Source organism: Lissotriton helveticus, chromosome 1_1, assembly GCF_964261635.1.
Source record: "Lissotriton helveticus chromosome 1_1, aLisHel1.1, whole genome shotgun sequence".
Lineage (NCBI taxonomy): Eukaryota > Metazoa > Chordata > Amphibia > Caudata > Salamandridae > Lissotriton > Lissotriton helveticus.
In genome coordinates this window covers 412,807,118-412,827,179 of record NC_136057.1, presented here as the reverse complement: position 1 = coordinate 412,827,179, position 20,062 = coordinate 412,807,118, and the positions used below count along the sequence as shown (strand labels likewise).

The 20,062-nt window shown below is 42.5% G+C and overlaps 1 protein-coding gene across 1 annotated transcript in view; it reads left to right on the top strand.

Moving 5' to 3' along the window:
* Window positions 1–20,062, top strand: part of OVCH1 (ovochymase 1) — a 1,371,455-nt gene that overhangs the window by 797,364 nt on the left and 554,029 nt on the right. Inside the window, exon 19 of the mRNA XM_078673763.1 lies at window positions 2,644–2,798. Coding sequence (XP_078529889.1) covers window positions 2,644–2,798 — 155 coding nt within the window. The remainder of the gene's footprint in view (window positions 1–2,643; window positions 2,799–20,062) is intronic.

Sequence of the window (20,062 nt, the reverse complement as noted above, 5' to 3'; positions counted from 1 at the left end):
TGCTTAAGCTCTCTACCAGCTACCCATCATGTGCATCAACCTAGTGAGGTGTGAAAACTATTTCCACAGCATAGCCTGAGTGTGGGGAAATTATTTTCTTTCTCTTGCAGGAAGACCTGTTTGGTTGAACAAAGGAACTTTGTTGAATTGTAAAGGTGCCTGCCCTTTCACAGGTAAATGTAATGTTAGACCTGGAGAGGTCAACCCTTTGTCCCCAACAGCCAGGTTGGCAACAAACCCATTTGGAGGGAAGCTGCCCCAGAACTGTTTTGGAGTGGACATAGGGGAGAAAGGACTGCTTGTTTACCTAGTTGTACCTCTGGGGGAACACAAGAGCTCTGCACAAGGGAGAAGAGGTTCCCCATCTTGGATTTTAGGAGTGAGCCGCACTGTGGGATTGTTTGCAGTAGTGCAAACTGTAACAGCTGGAAAAGTGGGTTGTTATATCTGGGAACATTTCCCTCTTTGGTTACGTTGTGTCCAGAGGTCACCGACTGGCTAGTGCCAACCACAAACGTGGCACTTCCAGGAACCCTCCTAAACACTTTCTGGACCTGTAGAAGATCAGAAGAGGACTGGACCCTGCTTGCTGTAACATGAGAGAAACCCTGAAGGTCTAGAATTGCTTCCTCATATACACAGGACATAGAAGTGACCTTCAAGGGTTATTTAGCTGACCACCTAGGTGGATATGTGGCCACAACAAGCTAGAGATATTTTCTGAAGTGACCAGTAGATTAGAAATATATGGTCCTACACTGGACCTTGATGTTGGCCTCTGGAGTGAGTCCTGTTCCCTAAGTGCTGTCCTGAGATTCTGGGAGCCTTGGTTACCCAGAGGAAGTTGTTTCAGAAATGCTGTAAAGTTTGGACTTTCAATATCTACAGATTTTTCATCAGGACCTTGTGGCAAGTGCCTGATTATGATGCGCCTTCCTAGGATACTGCTTCATGCTACATAAAAAAATACTTAAGGCCTTGATTATGATCTTGGCGGACAGGGTTACTCCATCACAAATGTGATGGATATCCCGTCCACCAAATTGCAAATCTATTATATTTTATGGAACTTTTAATAAGGCTGATGGGATATCCAATACACATTTGTGACTGAGTATCCTATCCATCAAGATCATAATCAGGCCTAAAATCAGAAGGTAAATTCTTTGACCAGAATGAGTAGGCTTGGTGTATCTACCCGCGCCCTGCAGCCGTCTGTCTAGGTCTACGGTTTCTATGACTATCGTTGGCTCTTAGTGCTTTTTTGGTGCTATTTTATCTTAACAAATATCTATGATTCTCCCTTATTGGAGTTTGGTCGATTTGGTGTCATTTTCTATTATGTAGAATATATAGGTTGCCTACTGAAACGTATCTACATTAGGTATGGCTATTTCTCTGGGCTTGTTTCAAAAGAAGGTAATTATTTGTTTTACATGTAACTAATTGTTTTATGGGTATTAAGTTGCTGAATATCCTGTTTTGATGATGCATGTAAATATGCACATCACCTCTGGACCATTCGCCTTTTCAGTAATTGCCTATATCATCACTGTAATTCAGAACTTCATGATGGATGGCATATCGTAGATCGTTGGACATCTCGCCTTGTTGTACACACCAGCCGGACACGGGATATGAATCGCTACACTGCGGCATACACAAATCGCCTCAAGAATTTTGGAGGCCCTTTGACCTGACAACCTGGGATCTCTCTAATAAGGACACACAGGCTTGAGGCTATTCCAATTCATTGATGTCCTTATTTTCAGATGGTCCACGCTGACTACAATATACCGGGCCTTACTTCCTTGGATCACGTACTCCACATTATAACCTTTTCCCTGAAGAAGCCCATGTTTGGGCAAAAAGCGTTGGCTGTCGCAAAAGATGTATACCAAGCGTGTTTGAAATAAAAGATACCAAGACATCAATGAACAACCACTGATTGTTTATCAATTTGTATGCCTTTCATCGTGTTACTTGCTACTGGTGTTTATTGCCTCTCATATTTCTTCTGCATATATCATAGTAACACTTTAAGTCAGATTATATACCCCTTCAGCACTGTAACAGGGTTTTTGTTATGAACATGTATACTGAGGGCTTTTTGGTTAGCCAATTTTAGTCATTGGTTGCTTTGGATCAGGTGAATGTGTCCGCCATGTAGTACAACCATTGCACTGCATTGAGTTCTCATTAGAAGATAAAATTCAGATTAGAAAAGGTATGGATTATGGTAAATGTGTTGCGTGCATTTTCTCTTATTTATATCTTATTGGGCAAGGTAGGATTGCAGCGTCAGGTCTGCCCCATTACCAGACAGTCCTTAAATACCCAGGAGCCTGGATGTAAGAACAGTCTACAGAATTTGGTACACTTCACGCTCTTCTATGGCAGTTACAGGTAAACTGAGACGCAACCATTTAATCAGACCGAATTTTAAAGCATATACAACATTTTAAGTTCTTGCCTTTTGTTTTAACATTGGATTTGCTTTTGGGGGGACTGGGACCAATGATGTGAGCAGTCTATAAATTGAAGGCTGTCCTATTGTACCTATTTAGTCCAGAATGCATAAGGATTTAAGGCCTACTAAATGTGAATATATGTATGAATAATACGTTTGCTTTCGTCCATTAGGTGACGGCTCAGTATGTCGGCTTCAGCAGCTACAGTTACCTGTTATGGACTGGAACATATGCAACAAAAAGTATTTTTCCAAGCATAATGGTATGCAGCTGACAAAGAGGATGTTGTGTGCTGGTTTTCTTGCTGGGGGCAAAGATGCCTGTCAGGTCAGTCGTTGGTAATGTGTCCAGGCCTATGTCCTAGAAGTAAAACACCATTTCAATAGTACATTACGTAGGGGCTGTGAAAGAATCATTTTGAAATTGCTTTGGTTAATACGCCTGTTTTTGTGTGCTCGCTTAGTTCACCAGAGGTGGAACTGTCCACTGTTTGCAGAGCAGCGGTAATTGTGAATCAGCCGCACTGCTGCGCTGCACCGGCAGAGCCAGTCCAAGTGAAGGGAGGGATATGCGGCCCATCAGGACTCCTGCTGGATCTGTCCTCCTTTTTGTGTGGGATAGTATGGTTAAACCTTCAAAACACCCAAGGATTTTAATTTACCATACTTTGTGCCAGATTATCTATTCTGCAGGTGCTTTTACTGTCTTAGTAGTAGTGATTGAAAGTTATTGTATTAATCAAGGATTACAATAATAAAGTATAAAACATAACTCATAGCCTAAATAATCTGCTAAAATGGTAACATTCTACAAAAAGTGCCTTTACTGGACCTTTGTGTCTGTATTCTTGGTTCTTCGTAATGGTGCAACAACCGTTGTAACAATTTCCCTACCTCTCTGGAGGTCTGTAGAGTTGGCTCCCTCACATCCTAAGAATTGCTTCTGGACCTACTGTGCGAGTAACATGGACTCGACCTGTTGGATTGGGTGTCTGCTCCATTGCATCAGTACAGGCATTGGTAGCACATTGGAGCCTGTTGAAGCCTGTGTCTTCTTGTCCCCAGGGTCTTGGTTTAGTGTTCTTTGGAGATATCAGTTGTCCTCCCTAACACCAGCTTGTTGGTTTTCCAAAAGTTGGAACGTTTGGTAATACCCAATAAATGCTAGAAACACCCTAACCTTTTTTGTACCGGGCCAGGGAATTTGTTTTCTACTTTTGTTATCATCTTATAAATCTTTTATCGGGGTTTCACTAAACCACCCCTAAATATAATTATTATTGTTGTGTGTTTTTTAAAGCGCATAGCTACATAAACGAGCATTTTCAATGCAATAGGTCTCGCTTTTGCGAGCGTTTATGCAATTGGCATTGTAAATGACAATGCCTTTTGTTTGTGTCTTAAACCCAACACATATATAAAAGGCATTGTTATTTTTAATGCCAATTGCTCAAACTCCACCAAATGCGAAAGCACTTTAATGTTGGCTGCGCCCCTTTCTTCAGATGCTGCTCACCATATTCAGGTTACAGTTAGCAGTGTCAGAAAAATATGTAAGTGAAAGCGCATATGGTGCGCTTTCACACAAAAGCAAAACAAGATAATTTAGAAACGTTCTGCAGCGCGGCCGCTGAAGTGAAAGCTGCTTGAGCTAATAATTAATAAAATTAATAACATTAATAAGCTCGCCTGCTAATGTGAAAGCGGCTGCCTGTAAAATAAATAATGAAATAAGCTTGTCCACTAAACTGAAAGCGAGCTGCGCCGTAGATAAAATGATTGAATAAGCGCTGCCGCTATAGTTTTATTTAAGGTTTTATAGAGCACGAACGTGACACGTTAGAGTATCAGAGCGCTTTGGTTGATATAGGCAAAAAACATGGATAGGGATAGAAGGAAGTGACTACATCTGGGCGGGAAGGAGACGGTGGCAGTGTCTCCAACCCGCTTGCCGGTTAGACCTGCTCCAGAGGTGATTTTAAAAGAAATGACATAGCGACTGCATCGTATTTTAAATTGTGTGTTTTTAAATATTGTGCTTACATTTGGAGAATTGGAATTGAAATACCGCATTTCCCGCACTCCACCGCACCAACACTGGCTTCTGGCCGCACTCTTGTGCCCTTTATTTTTTGCTTTAGAGCGCTGGCAGCCGCCTCCCACCTCCCATTCTAGCAAGGGGGTGGTAGGCATTTCCACCACTTCCGGTCCCACTAGGAGCGGTTAGCGCTCTAGTGGCTGCACTCAGGGCTATTTAGGCGGAGCACCGGAGGAGCTCACTGCGGGAAGGAGACGGTGGCAGTGTCTCCAACCCGCTTGCCGGTTAGACCTGCTCCAGAGGTGATTTTAAAAGAAATGACATAGCGACTGCATCGTATTTTAAATTGTGTGTTTTTAAATATTGTGCTTACATTTGGAGAATTGGAATTGAAATACCGCACTCCACCGCACCAACACTGGCTTCTGGCCGCACTCTTGTGCCCTTTATTTTTTGCTTTAGAGCGCTGGCAGCCGCCTCCCACCTCCCATTCTAGCAAGGGGGTGGTAGGCATTTCCACCACTTCCGGTCCCACTAGGAGCGGTTAGCGCTCTAGTGGCTGCACTCAGGGCTATTTAGGCGGAGCACCGGAGGAGCTCACTGCGGGAAGGAGACGGTGGCAGTGTCTCCAACCCGCTTGCCGGTTAGACCTGCTCCAGAGGTGATTTTAAAAGAAATGACATAGCGACTGCATCGTATTTTAAATTGTGTGTTTTTAAATATTGTGCTTACATTTGGAGAATTGGAATTGAAATACCGCATTTCCCGCACTCCACCGCACCAACACTCGCTTCTGGCCGCACTCTTGTGCCCTTTATTTTTTGCTTTAGAGCGCTGGCAGCCGCCTCCCACCTCCCATTCTAGCAAGGGGGTGGTAGGCATTTCCACCACTTAAGGTCCCACTAGGAGCGGTTAGCGCTCTAGTGGCTGCACTCAGGGCTATTTAGCCCTCGCACCTCTCTGAGCGCGCAGCGATCGCGCGCAGCCCCGCCGAAGACCCGCCAAAGAGCTGCCCGTCTGCGCCCGTTCGCGACTGGACGGGGCTGTGAGGGGTCCCTCACTATGCCGAGCACTCACGAACCTAAAAGTATCAGGTACGAAGCCTTAGAGTTGTTGAACTTAAGACAACCTATCATTTCCGGTTGTACCCGTGACAACTGGCCTTGCCCAGAAGGGCCTTTCTCTTGTTTAAACTGCCATTTTTCCACTTCCTATCCCATTAAACCTAATAGGATCAATGCTCCCACTGATGGCCTGCACTGTATCCTGATAAATGCTCGATCTATGCCTAAACACCAGTTCGCTATTTGGGACTTAGTACACACTCAAACCCCAGATATATGTTTCATTACAGAAACCTGGCTAAAGCCCCACACGACGCCCGCAATTGCCTTGGGAGTCCCTGAAGGCTACAAATTCCATAATTCCGACCGCCCTGACAAAATAGGTGGTGGCGTAGCCATTATCTACAAAGACTATCTGAAATTGGACATTTTAGATAATAAATGTTGTCCACAACTGGAAATCATAATTTTTAGAATCTCTTTCCCCAACAGAAAGACTATTAAGGGAGTACTCCTTTACCGACCCCCTGGATCATGTTCGGGTTTTTCTTTTTCCCTCTTGAAAATACTTGCCCCACACATACGAGCAAACGAAGATTTCCTACTTTTAGGCGACTTCAACATTCATGCTGATCTACCAGAACTCCTAGACACCAAAAGCTTGTTAGCAGATTTGCTTACTTTGGGTCTAATATTAAAAAACAAGGGACCCACACATGAGGGAGGACATTGTATTGACCTGATCTTCTCGAACTGTGGAAATATACTTTGCAATGACACGATCCACTTAGACTGGACTGACCATTTTTTAATAGATTTCAATATATTAAAAATAAATAAATCTTCCAATATGAAACCTCTATCTCCAATAATGCGCCGACAATGGCGTAAATTAACTATTGAGGCACTACAAAAAGTCTGGGAGAAGCCCGACCTCAGAGATACAGACGAAGTGGAATATACACTTAACAAATTCCATGACTCACTCACTGAGGCCATAGATAAAATTGCCCCCCTGAAATCATTTAGGCAGTCTCCTGTGGCCAAACAGGAAAAATGGTACTCGGAGGCACTCAGAACTGAGAAGCAGGAATGTAGGAGAATAGAGAAAAGGTGGAGGAGAGTTCACTCTGAGGAAAATAGGAAGGCTCATTGTATAGCGCAAGCAAACTATTATAAAAACATCAAAGCCGCCCGCAAGAATAGCTTGGCCCAACAACTCACCGAAGCAGGAAATTCACCTAGGGAGCTATATAGGATTCTTGAAACCTTTGTCAAACCCACGGCATGTATTAGTCCGGACGACTTCTCACAGACTTTGTGTGATGAGGTCTCTCTCTATTTTGAGAATAAAATTGACTCCATCTATGGAAAAATCTTAACATCCCAAAAGCAAAAAGGTATCCTAAAAGTTCCCTCCTCAATTAATAACATCAATTCCTCGTTGACTGCCTTTCCTCAAATTAATAGTAAAGATCTCCAACTATTGATTACCCATGTAAAAACTGGGTCCCCTGATGATCTCCTCCCCGCCAAAATCATAGCCCCTTTGAGTACTCTGCTGGGACCTTAAATTCAAGATGTCATAAACCAGTCTTTAATGAAGGGACACGTGCCAAATGATTGGAAGAGAGCGGTGGTGAACCCCATCCGTAAGAACGCTGCCCTCCCTTGGACGGAGCTTGCCAACCTCCGGCCCATCTCCCTCTTGCCATACCTCAGCAAACTAGCCGAGAAACATGTCAATGCGCACCTGTCCAATTACATCGAGGCAGCGGGCGGCCTAGACCACTCTCAATCTGGTTTTAGGCCAAATCATAGCACAGAGTCAGCCCTCCTTTCAGTGACTGATAACATCAGGATGTCACTTGATAGGGGGGGCTCAGTGATTCTGGTGCTATTAGATTTGTCCGCTGCCTTCGACACGGTGTCGCATGGAATACTTCTCGACCGTCTGAGGGAGATGGGAATAGGAGGGACCGCAATGTCATGGCTGGAAAGCTTTCTCACGGGCCGCCAACAGGGTGTCAAGCTGGGCTCCCACAAATCCATCTGTAGGGAGCTCACTAAGGGAGTGCCACAGGGCTCATGTTTGAGCCCCACGCTCTTTAACGTGTACGTGGCCCCCTTGGCGGACATAATAAGATCTCATGGGTTCACTCCAATCTCTTACGCCGATGACACCCAGTTGTTGTTCCCCTTCCAAACTCTTACGCCGACAATAATGAGGTCCTTTGCAGACGGGATGAGAGCTGTAGCGGATTGGATGGCCCAGAACTTTCTCCAATGCAACGTGGCTAAAACCGAAGTCATGTTGTTTGGAGGGGCCACTCTACTATGGTCCCCAGATTGGTGGCCTCTGGAGTTGGGACCGGTACCCGCCCCAAAGCAGACCGTTAAAAATCTGGGAGTGCGTCTGGACCAAGCATTGTTACTGAAAGATCACGTCAACCAAGTCACTGGAACTTGCTTTCGGGTAATTGGGCTGCTTCGACGTATCTTTCCCTTCCTGCCTGACATCCACAGGAAGACGTTGGTACAGACATTAGTCATCAACAGGATGGACTACTGCAACGGACTTCTCATTTCGGCCAATCAGGAACAAATGGATAAACTGCAGGTGATACAAAATACCGCAGCAAGACTCATCGTGAACGCCCAACCACACACCCCATCACGTCCCCTTCTTTCTCATCTCCACTGGCTTCCAGTGAGACAACGTGTCAATTTTAAAACATGTTGTATAATGCACAAGTGCATTTATGGATCAGGACCTAAATATCTAAAAGATATATTTGTACTGTACACACCCGGCCGCGTCTTGCGTTCCAGTAATTCCCAGATGCTTCAGGTGCCAAAAGTGAAGAGAGCCAGACAAGGAGGTCGAGCTCTCTCTCTCAAAGGCCCAGTTCTGTGGAATTCCCTACCTGCACAGTTGAGACATACCACGAATCTTCTTTCCTTTCGAAAGAAATTAAAAACATATCTTTTTACTCAGGCCTAGTAATTCCTCTTCCATACTGCAGTATTGTCCTTGTCTGTCAACACAACACCACAACGGAAGCAAAAGCGCGGAGATACCCCTTCGGGGCTGATTCAGGCGCTCTATAAATATATAAATAAATAAATAATAAATAAACAGGGTATATACAATATTCAGAGGAGCAACATGTCCGCAATATGCAGAGAAAACCAGCAATTACATTTGAGGTACGATATGTCCGAAATATGCAGGGAGAACCAGCAATTAGATTTGAGGGAGTAATAATGCAGTACAAAGAATGGGAGCACCCAAGCAGACAAAAATGTTGCAGAAAAATAAAAGCAATGCCACAGTTAAAGCGGAATGCATTGTAATTAAAATAAATTCAGTAGTCAAAGCCTGGGGCATGCTGCGATGTCGGTGAAATAGGGTAAGAGCATTAAAGAAAATAGTGCTTCAGACCATGTAACACCAGTAAAAGGTCCAGTCGTTATGGGAGGTAATAAATGCAGGCAAGGAGGGACTCACAAGCCTACTAATGACTCCGAAGCCAGCGTTTACGAAGGACAATGACACAAGCCTATTAAAAATATCGTCAGGAGTGGGCGGGACTTCAAAGCCATACTCCACTACTGCATGCCTTGCACAAGCGCATGCGCTGCCCAGGCTCAACCTCAAAATCTGTTGTTACAACTGTATTCAGGAATCAATGTCTGCTCCTTTGAGACATAGGTGATATTCTCACGTCCGAGGGCAGGGGAGGCTCAAACATGCCTTGTGCTACGCCACATTTCCCACCCCAGAAGTATCTAAGAAGAGTGAGACTGTTTATTTACACTGTTTCTCCTCCCCACCCCATACAGAGTTGTCTTGATTACTTTTCACTTCGTACCAGCTTGTTTGCTCCATTAATCTTTCCGAGTGGGGCTGGTGGCGAGGCAGACCAAATTAACCAGGGTGAAGAAACTTTAATCCAACCGCCTTCCAACGGTATGGCGAAATTGCATTTTTTAACCTCAATGTATGTTTTCCTTGAATTGTAAAGTTGCCTTCTTTTTACTACTACTGCGGGGATATAACGATATTTAAACATGTATTCAGTAGTACACTAACCATCTGTCACTAGAGAAACGTATTCCTTTTATTTCAACATACGGATCGGGATTCCATGATTTTGCGTGAAGTCATACAATGAATGGTGAAAAAGTGTCCATGTTAGGAAAAGAACACATTATTAAAGAAAATATAGTTACTGTTTCGGTTGCATCTGTGTAACTACTGAGGGTTTGTCGTTTACATGTAACTCAAATTCGGGGAAACTGGGAATGTTACCTCGGTGGGATAAAGAGCCAAAACGGACCTGCCAGATAAGAGCAAACATGCACCCCTCAAAATAATACTAATCTCTGTTGAGCCACTAAACATGCCTACCATACCAGCTCTAGGGCAGGGTTAGTACGTAACCAAGGTCAAATATGCAATGCGAGCAGCTAAAACATGGCTTGATGCATCTCGAGGATACTTAAGAACAATCTTTACTTTGGGGGTTCCCCATATAGCTCCGCGACACTCAGGCTGCCTGCACGCCACTAGAATAAAAGTCTGAGTATGTAAGGCAGATAAAACAACGTAAGCAGAAAAAAATATTATGTTATCTGAAAAAGAAGTGGGGGAAAGCGGTGATATTTTGGAAATGTGCCAAACAGGCTTGCGTACCTTACATATCCAAGTCTAGAAGTGTGACGCCCTTGTCAATATAAAGAAATTAACATTGTCAATAAGAAAATAGGGGGGGGGGGAGAAGCCACGCAATCCATAAATAATAGGTACCAACCAAAAAAATCATATAACCAAAAACAATAGTAATAGGTAGCATCACAAAATTCCATCCCAACAGTTCGGAAACTGGTTTGCACAGCCTCACCCTGTAATTATTAAAGCAGTCACAATGTATTTGGGAAATAAATCACTCAAGTAATGAAACAAACACGTAGGTTCATTTTGACTCTCGCACACACTTGGTAATAAAGTGCGATTAAAGTTCAGTTAGCAGTTTCCGACTACCTCTTAAAGTGTAAGTATTGATTGTCTTAACTTACACGGGTGCATAATAAATAAATAAAAAAAACACAGGCACTCTGGAGATGAGGTAAGGCTCTGGCTTCAGACTGACCTGTTCACGTTTAGTTGGAAGGCTGGCTGCAATCCCTCAATTGTCCATTGAGCTGTCTGTGAGAGTCAATTTGTAGTGCACGTGTGAAGGGAAAACTCCTCCCTTTCCTTCACTCCTGCCAATCAGCAAGAACAAAAATATATGCAATGCAATAGGTCTTGCATATAAACAAGAGCCCCTTTTGTATTTTCAAAGAAGCATCCGAAATTGTCCCGGCTGCTTCAAAAGAGAAAGCGGGCATGGCGTGCTGAACGCAAGTAAAGCATGTCGTGCCTGCAGAAATTGAAACTTAATAATGAAAATATTGCTTACACACTTAAGAACATTACCGTGTGACATCCGAAGGGGCCAGTCGCCATGGGAGGTTACAGATGAAGACAAGGTGGAAGTAAGGAGGGACTAATAAGCCTCTTTACGAATCAGACGCCAGCATTTAGGGAGGACACTGACACAATCCAATGACAAACATGGGTGGAGAGTGGGCGGGGGCTTCTCTTCCATACTCCACTAGAGCAGTCTTGCTGAACAGCGCATGCTTGCTGACTCGGGCTCGACCTTAAAAGGTTTCCCAGTGCTATGCTTGCAATCCAGCATGTAATCTCTAAAAGCAGCAACATTTTAAGAGGCGTTAAAGGAAGGAAACAACCAGGTGTTAGAGTTTCCGGGACACCAGGAAAGAATTGCATTCTTTCAATGTTGTAGGCAGATTGTTCCAAAGTCTCAGTCCAAGATAAGTAAAAGCTCTGCCTCTTTGGCAGGATTTCCTGATTCCCAGAACCACAGTCGGTCTCAATTGACTGGAGCATAGAGTAAGTGTGGGTGAGCAAAGAGACACCAAAGATCTGAGGTCTGCTGTTCACTAGGCATTTGTGCATATAGCACAGTGCTTTAAATATTGCACACGCTGCTCTATAGGTAGCCAGGGAATAGCCTTTAGCAAACTGGCTGAGGAAAACTTGGAGGGCTTAATAAGAGGAGTGCTGCAGCTTTTTGGATGATCTGAAGGCGCTTCAGTAGATATTTTGCAATTCCCAGATACAAGACATTTCCGTATTCCAGCCTAGAGAATAACTAAGGCCTGATATACGGTTCTCTGGGCAGAAGTGGGATTGCAGTACATGATTTCTCTGACCCACTTCAATATGCCAAAGCAGATGACTGCTACTCTGGCAATCTGCTGGCTCATGGTAAGTTTGTCGTCCAACAAAACATCCAGGTTCTTTACACCTGGCACTGGGCTATGGAGAATGCCCATGATCGCAGGCCGCAAGTAGGAGCCACATGGCGTGGAGGGGTTACCTATAAGCAAGCCTGCATTCTTGTCTCCATTCAACTTTAAAAAGTTGACTTTCATCCAAGATGAAACTTTTGTAGGACAAGAGTGCAAAGTCATTGTGTTCTGGTTATCCTTTGACTGAGATACCATACCGCAAGTTGCATATCATCTGCATACAAGAAGAGTGTAAGGCCACAATTCTCCACAATTTCTGCCAATGGCCAAACCTACAGGTTGAATAGCAGAGGACTCGGGGTGTTCCCTTGAGGCACACAGAGGTTAAACGATGTGTTTTTGATCTATAATGGTTAGTATGTACCTGGAATGTGCTATTGTGCAGAAAAGATGATAACTAAGACAAGACCGTATTATGTATTCCCATACTCTCTAGCCTCTGATCGAGCATACAGAATCAAATGCTGCACTGAGATCTAACAAGATCAGTGCAGCAGCTCAACCTTCATTTAACTGGTGCTTTGAAAACCATGTAACATCCAGAAGCGTAGATTTTATGCTATGTCCTGCACGGAACCCGGGCTGTGAGCTATGCTGTAAGTCATAGAGCAATATGTAAATCTACAACTCACTAGGCTCACAGAATTCAAACACTTTTAGCTGGACTGACACCTACTCCCAATGAGACACCTGTATGGTTTATTGCAACCATTCTTAGTATATTTCTATCACTTTGTTCCTATACTCTTGTATCTTCAGACAGGTCAAAGTTAAATGGTAATATGTGGATACCTCTTGATTACACTCTGAGCATTTCGTACTTTTTCCCGAAATACCACGTACAAAATTTAAATGTATATGTCTGAATCTAGTGGGGGGCGTGGCTTGCGCGCCGCTTCTGCATGACGTGTCGCGCTTGAGCTCCGAGGCGAGTTCGGCCCGTCAAGCTAATTTCTCCGTTATTACCTGCCCCTAGTAGCGGAAAAAGCAGACTTCAGCAGCGGAACATGCAGGCAGCTGCTTGATGGGGTTTTTCTGATGTTTTGGACCACGGCTGCATGACTTCTACTTCACGCTCCTGAGAAGCTCGTTTTTCCTCACGGACAGCCGCCATTTTACCGCTCTTGACACTGCTGCAGTTTCTCCTCAGAAGCGCCGCTTTTGATACCATATTACAGTTGGAAGTGGCTGTCCAGGGGGTTTCGCCTTTGATGCCTGCAGTTGGTAACATTTATTACTTTTTTCTGTTATTTTCTTGCTGCTTGGCTGGGAATTCAGCTGTCCACGCGCTGTTTCTTTCAGTGCAATTCTCTCATGTAGGTGTAGTTCTTTTTTTCTACGAACTTATTACTGTGCTCCCCTGCGTTATTGTAGCTATTTACTTTTTTTGCTACGTGCTTGCCCTGCGTATAAGTCCGCCGCTATTAATAAGTAGCGTCCATTGAGCTCAGTGTGCTATATCTTTTCTGAGACAGGCTGCGCAGCTATTCCTCTTTTCAAGTGGTTGTATACTCTCTTTTGGAGGCTGTTTCTTCATGGCTGCAAATATGGGGCGTTCCTCGACCAACAAAGACTCCAAGGATACTGCTTCGTCGCTAAAAAGACTTAAGTCAGTGTCTCCTACACCTGAGTCTTCTCAGTCAGACACCACTTCCACGTTGGACACAATAGTTGCGCGTCTCAATGAAGTACATGATATTGCGCAGTCAACAAAAACTAACACGGACTTATTACAAGTAGAGATGTCTGCTATCAGGAATGATTTTAAAGCCCTCTCTCTTCGTGTTTCTGGTACTGAATCACAAATCAGTTGTGCTGAAGATGGTATACAAAAACAATCCAAATCCCTCAACCACTTAGAGCGCTCAATGGCGGCATTGCGCAGAGACCTCACTGAGCAGGAGGACCGTAATCGTAGATCTAACCTACGTATTTTTGGTTTGCCGGAAGATTCAGAGAAATCATCTCCCTCTATGATAGAGTTCTTATCCCACTGGATTCCAGACACCTTACAAATCTCATTCAGCAGAGACTTTGAGATAGAAAGAGCACACCGTGTTCCAACGTTTCGATCTAAGACGGCTGCCCAGCCAAGAGCAATCATATTTAAGCCATTGCGGCATCAACATACTGAACTGATTCTCTCTCATATGCGGAAAGCTAAACAAGTCATCTGGGACGGACACCGGATCTCAATTTCTCAGGACTTTGCCAGAGATACCGTTATAAGGAGGAAAGGCTTCCTAAATCTTCGGAAACGTCTTTCTGAGATGGGTATTCCCTTTTCGTTTTCTGGTCCATTGAAGTTCCGCATTACCTACAAAGGTCGTTCCAGAATTTTCGATGAGCCGGCTGACCTAGCTACTTTCCTGGACAACCAGCTGGAAATAGAGATGGAGATTCAGAAAGCGACCTCGCAGATTCCTGGTGCCTCGGGCACTTGAACTATCTCCTTCTTTTTCTATTGATATATTTTTCTGTATGCCTGGTTCTCTGCTCTCTATTGGTGTGCTTATATGTCGGTCTTACCTTCCAAGATTGTTAATGGTATTTTTCTGTTCTTCATATGTCCATTCTCATTTCTGTTCTCACCTTCTTCCTTACATTTATACTTGTTCGTTCTTTCTATACTTCTCCTCTTACAAGTACTTCTTCTTATTTTTATATGGTTCTATTACTCTTCTTTTTTATTCCGCTCTTTGTCTTTCATCCTTTCTTTATTAGTCTTCTTTTGCACCATGCCTTATATTTTATCTCTATAATTTAACTCTACCTTTTTTTTATTTTCTGTCTTTTGCCATTTTTTCCTTCGTATCACTTTTCTTCTCTCTTGCCCTTTCTCTTAATTCGTTATATTGATTTTTCTGCTCTGCATCATCTTCTTTCTTTCTTTTTTCTTCCTTTCGGATGTTGTATTACCTTTCTTTTCTCACATTTCCATATATTCCTCTTTTTTCCACGTCGACTTCATAGTGTTAATATATACAGTTATAAATTGTTTATTAAATATACAGTTACTTTTTGTAGGATATACATTTTGTTTGTCATGCTGTAATCTAGTGCTCATGATTTACCTCATGCTGATTGTTTCTTAGAACTTGTTTTACTCTATTTGGTACTATAACTATGTTTCTCATCATTAGACTGTTGGCTGAATGGGTTTATATCTTTTCTTAGCTATAGTTTGCCTATTTACATTTTTAAGATGTTGTGCAATGCTGCTTTTGTTTCTTACCAGTTCCCCTATTCCTGCTATCTGGTTACCATCTTTCTTTGGGGCTATTGCTATTAATTATTTATTCGCCTAGTACGGGTCCCTTACTCGCCTTTCCACGTTCTCCCTAGTATGATGTTGGTCTTTTTTAGGCCTTCCCTCCTGCTTCTTATCTCCCTCCTTTCTTTTCTCTTTTCTTCTCTTCTTCCTTTCTCTTTTTCTTGGGTTCCCCATTTGGACCTTCCCACAATGTTTCTTTTGTTTGATGATTGGCTCCTTGTAGTTCTGCCGTTGGTCTTCTTTCTGTCATCCATGTTGTCGTTTTTTGATTTTTATGTTTTTCCATGCCGGGTTTAAATGTATTATCCCTTAATGTTAAGGGGTTAAATCATCCGGTGAAGAGGTCGAAAATTTTAGATTATTGTAAATCCCTGTCGTCTGATTTGGTTCTTTTTCAAGAGACCAAGGTCACTAACAAAGAAGCGTTGTTTTTGAGGAAGGATTGGGTTTCGGGTGTTTGCTGCTCTGATGCCCTGGGTAAACGAAATGGAGTTATTACCTTAGTCTCAAAGAATTCTGGTTTATCGCTACTTTCTTCTGAGCATGACTCTGAGGGTCGTTGGTTGTTATCTAAATTATCGGATGGCCAGCATGAGTTGTATGTGATGAATATTTATGCACCTAATGTTGATGATCCGTCCTTTTGGAAATCGGTTACCAAAAAACTAAATGACACCCCGCACTCTGGCAATCTTATTGTTGGTGGTGATTTTAATTTACCAATGGACCCTTTTTTAGACAGGAATTCTGCATTCCAGTTTCGTCCTCCTAAATCCCACAAACAAATGCTTAACATGTGCTCCATTACTCCTCTCCAAGACATTTGGCGTCTTCATAACCCCACTGGTAGTGATTTCTCTTTCTTCTCTTCGCCTCACTCTTCCTTCTCTCGTATTGACTATCTTAGTTCATTCTTCTCTTGTTTCATCTTCTTCTTCTCCGCTTATACATCCTATTTTAGTCTCTGATCATGCTGCGGTCACTTTTACTTTATCATCGTTTGCCCCTAAATCACGCGCTCGCTCGTGGAGATTGAATACCGAAGTTTTACATGATTCTTCTCAGGTTGATGAATTCTCTAAAGCTATAGATACCTTTTTTCATGAGAACGAAGGCTCTGTCTCTTCCCCAATTGTTCTATGGGATTCCTTTAAATGTACTTTTCGTGGTCAGGTCATTAACTGTATGTCCAAACGTAATTCAGATATTAAAAAAGAACTTACGGACTTGTCATCTGAAATAAAGACTTTGGAAGCTTCCTTCAGACATTCTAAGGATCCAACTTGTTTACAGCAAATAAAGTTACTTAAATACAAATATAATACCATTGTTACTAAAAGAGCCTATATTGGGGTACAAGCTCAAAAATCAAAGAAGTTGCTGTTAAAAAATCGAGCTGGGAAAATCTTGGCTGCTACATTAAAATTTCAGGACTTCTCTTTTAAATCCTCGCAGATCTCTTCTATTACGGACCACGCCGCTTCTAAAAAATTCCAAACACAAGAAATACTTGAAGTTTTTCGTGACTTTTATAATAAGTTGTGTACTCCTTCTAATCAGTCCTCTTTTGACCAGTGTCAAGTTTTTTAAAAATCGGTTCCGATTCAGTCGGTCTCTGATGCTGATCGCTCTTTTTTAAATAAACCTATTTCCCCCGACGAAATTGAATCTGCGATTAAAGCTACTCGGTCTGGCAAAGCTCCAGGCCCTGATGGGTATCCAATCTTATTTTATAAAACTTTTCTCTCTACACTTGTCCCCAAATTAAAATCTGTCTTTGACTCTTTTATTAAAGGTGGGTCTGTCTCTGGTACGGCTGCTGAAGCTACTATAGTAGTGATACCGAAAGAGGGGAAAGATCATTCGGATCCTAAAAACTTCCGGCCTATCTCTCTCCTTAACATGGAAGCGAAGATTTTTGCTAAAATCCTGGCCAAAAGACTAGAATCCTTTGTCCCTCTTCTTGTTCATCCTTCCCAAACTGGTTTTGTGAAAGGCCTTCTTGCGCGAGACAATATACGCACTTTCTGTCATGTTCTCGGTGCTGCCAAACGCTCTGAACTTCCTGCCGCGGCCTTGGCCCTTGATGCGGAAAAGGCTTTCGACAAGGTCTCTTGGCCGTTTCTTCGTGCTGTTTTATGCGCACATAATCTTGGCGACTCTTTCATTAATATGATTATGTCCTTATATTCTCAACCCAAAGCTAACATTAGAGTTAATGGTGCTACGTCCTCTTTTTTCAATCTTAGTCAGGGCACTCGACAGGGTTGTCCCTTATCCCCGCTCTTATTTTTATTATCCATTGATCCTCTTCTTCGGTTGATTGACCTACATCCTGATATCAAGGGTTTCTCTTTTGGCCCTCACTGTATTAAAACTGCTGCATACGCAGATGATGATCTTATTTTTTCAGATGATATCGCTCTGGCAATCCCGGCTATTTCTAACATCATTTCCCTATTCTCTTCGGTTTCAGGGTATACCCTAAATAAAGACAAGACGGAACTGTTCCCTTTGAATGCCTATTGTTTCCCCTCGCATATGGGCTCAGCGGGTTTTAAGTGGCAGTCTACACACTTGAAATATTTAGGAATTTATTTTTGTTCTGCTTTATCTACCACTATTGCTTATAATGAATCTCAGACTATACTTAAAGTGCGTCGTCTTTTGGATACATGGTCTCCGAAACATATTTCTTGGTGGGGTCGCCTCCAAACTCTCAAAATGATGATCACGCCGATTATTAATTTGTTTCCTCCATGCTGCCGATTAAATTGTCAGATTCCTTTTTTCGCGAAATCGATATTCTGACTTCCAAATTTTTGTGGAATGACAAACGTGCTCGACTTGCATACAAATTTCTGCGTCGTCCTTGTGATATGGGAGGTTGTAATTTTCCTGATTGGGAGAAATATCAGACTGCTTTTTTGGCGTCTCAAGGTGCTTTATGGTTTTCTCCGCCATCTCTTCATGTTCCTTCTTGGCTGCTCATAGAACAGCATTTAGCATCTCCTTTGCCTACTGCCTCTTTTTGCACTGCATCTACTTTGCATATCCTATTTTCCCGGTCTATCATTCTTGATACAATTGCGGCGGTCAGGAAAATAGACAAGAAGGTGGCAATTCCGTTGCATAAAACCAGGTGGACATCTATCTGGCGGAACTCCAAATTTAAGCTTATCATTTCTCCCACCCTCATCTCCTATTGGGCAGACAAAGGAATCTCTCTTGTTAAACATCTCTATGGTGCTTCTGACGAACCATTACCCTTCTCTGCCTTGGCTCAGAAGCATTCGTTAACAAATCTTGATTTTTATACTTTTCTTAAAATTAAGGTGGCCATTGCTAAAGTTCGTCTTCATCCTACTTCTTCTACCATCTCACTTTTTCATATTTGGATCAAGTCTGGTCATGTTGCCTCCAAAATTTATAAATGTTTGTCCTCTGCTTCACTCCCTGAACAGACGGTTGCTCACCAAAAATGGTTGCATAATTTTGATCATGCCATTACAGAGCATATTTCCTCTGAAACTTGGCAATCAATTGGTAAATTCTCTCTTCGTAATAAAATCGCACCTTCTTTAATGCAGTCGAAGTTTTTTCTATTAATCTCCTCCACTGGACGCCTGTGCGTCTTCACTCACTTAACCTTAAAGAGGACAACTTATGCTGGAGCTGTGGTCTGTTGGCAGGCGATTTTCCTCATATGTTTTTTCATTGCTCCTTGCTTCAACCTTTTTGGAACCTCATTCAGAAACATCTTTCTCTTATTTTTGGTATTGAGCTCCAACTTTCCTTCCCCGTAATTTTATTAGGCCCACTGGCTGCCCCTACTCCTCTCCCTTTAGATCCATTGGAGTTACAGTTGTTGGATCTTCTCCTGACTAGCGGTGAAAATTATTCTTATGGAGTGGAAATCCTTCTCATCGGTTTCCTATCATACGTGGTGGGCTTGGGTCTCCTTTTTACGCAGTGCACACACTTCGGTTGATCAAGCTCACCTCTCTCCATCTATTTCTAGTGGGGTTTGGAAAGCTTTGGATGATTATATGGAGTTGTCTTCCAAAGGGTTGGTTCCTCAGTTTCCTTTTGATGTGTTTGTCTAATTGTTGTCTGCTATTTGGTCTCTAGGCTGGGTTAGTCCTGTGGGAATCCTTCTTTTCTCTTTTTTCTCTTCTCTCTTTCCTGTCTTCTCTTCCTACTCGTCCTTTCTTTACTCTTTCTCTTTTCTCCTCTTTTCTTCTTTTCTGTTTCCTCCCCTATCCCCTTCTCCACATTTTGATAGTGATACGTTTGTTTTATTGCCTTGATAGTGGCTTTTACTTGAATGAAATCTATATCTCCCACAGGCTAATGTTCCTTATCTATATATAATCTCTTGGTTTACCTCTCAATTTTAGCCCTTTTTGCATATGTCTATTGCATTGATTGTATCACTTGTATTGTATTTCATATTCATTATTCTTACCATTATTCTCATCAATAAAATTTTCTTGAAATCAAAAAATGTCTGAATCTAGTGTTGCATTCAAGTGTGTGTAGAAGTGGCAATACCTTATCCCAGAGCTCATCTGAAAGACAAATTTCGCAGTCTATTCCACATTTTTGTCTGGCTTTCAAAGGAGGTTGAACCATCTGTTCTAAATGCCTTCTACATTTTCATTATTACTCACCTCCCCATGTCCCTTTGGTAGGATTAGGTCTTAAATGCTGGGTCCTCAGTTTATGATTTTTAAATATTCATTCAAATAGTTGGGTTTTAATGTTTTATTTACTGTATTTAAGGTGTAACGAAGAATAAATAGTATATAGTTCATGAACCGTGTTTT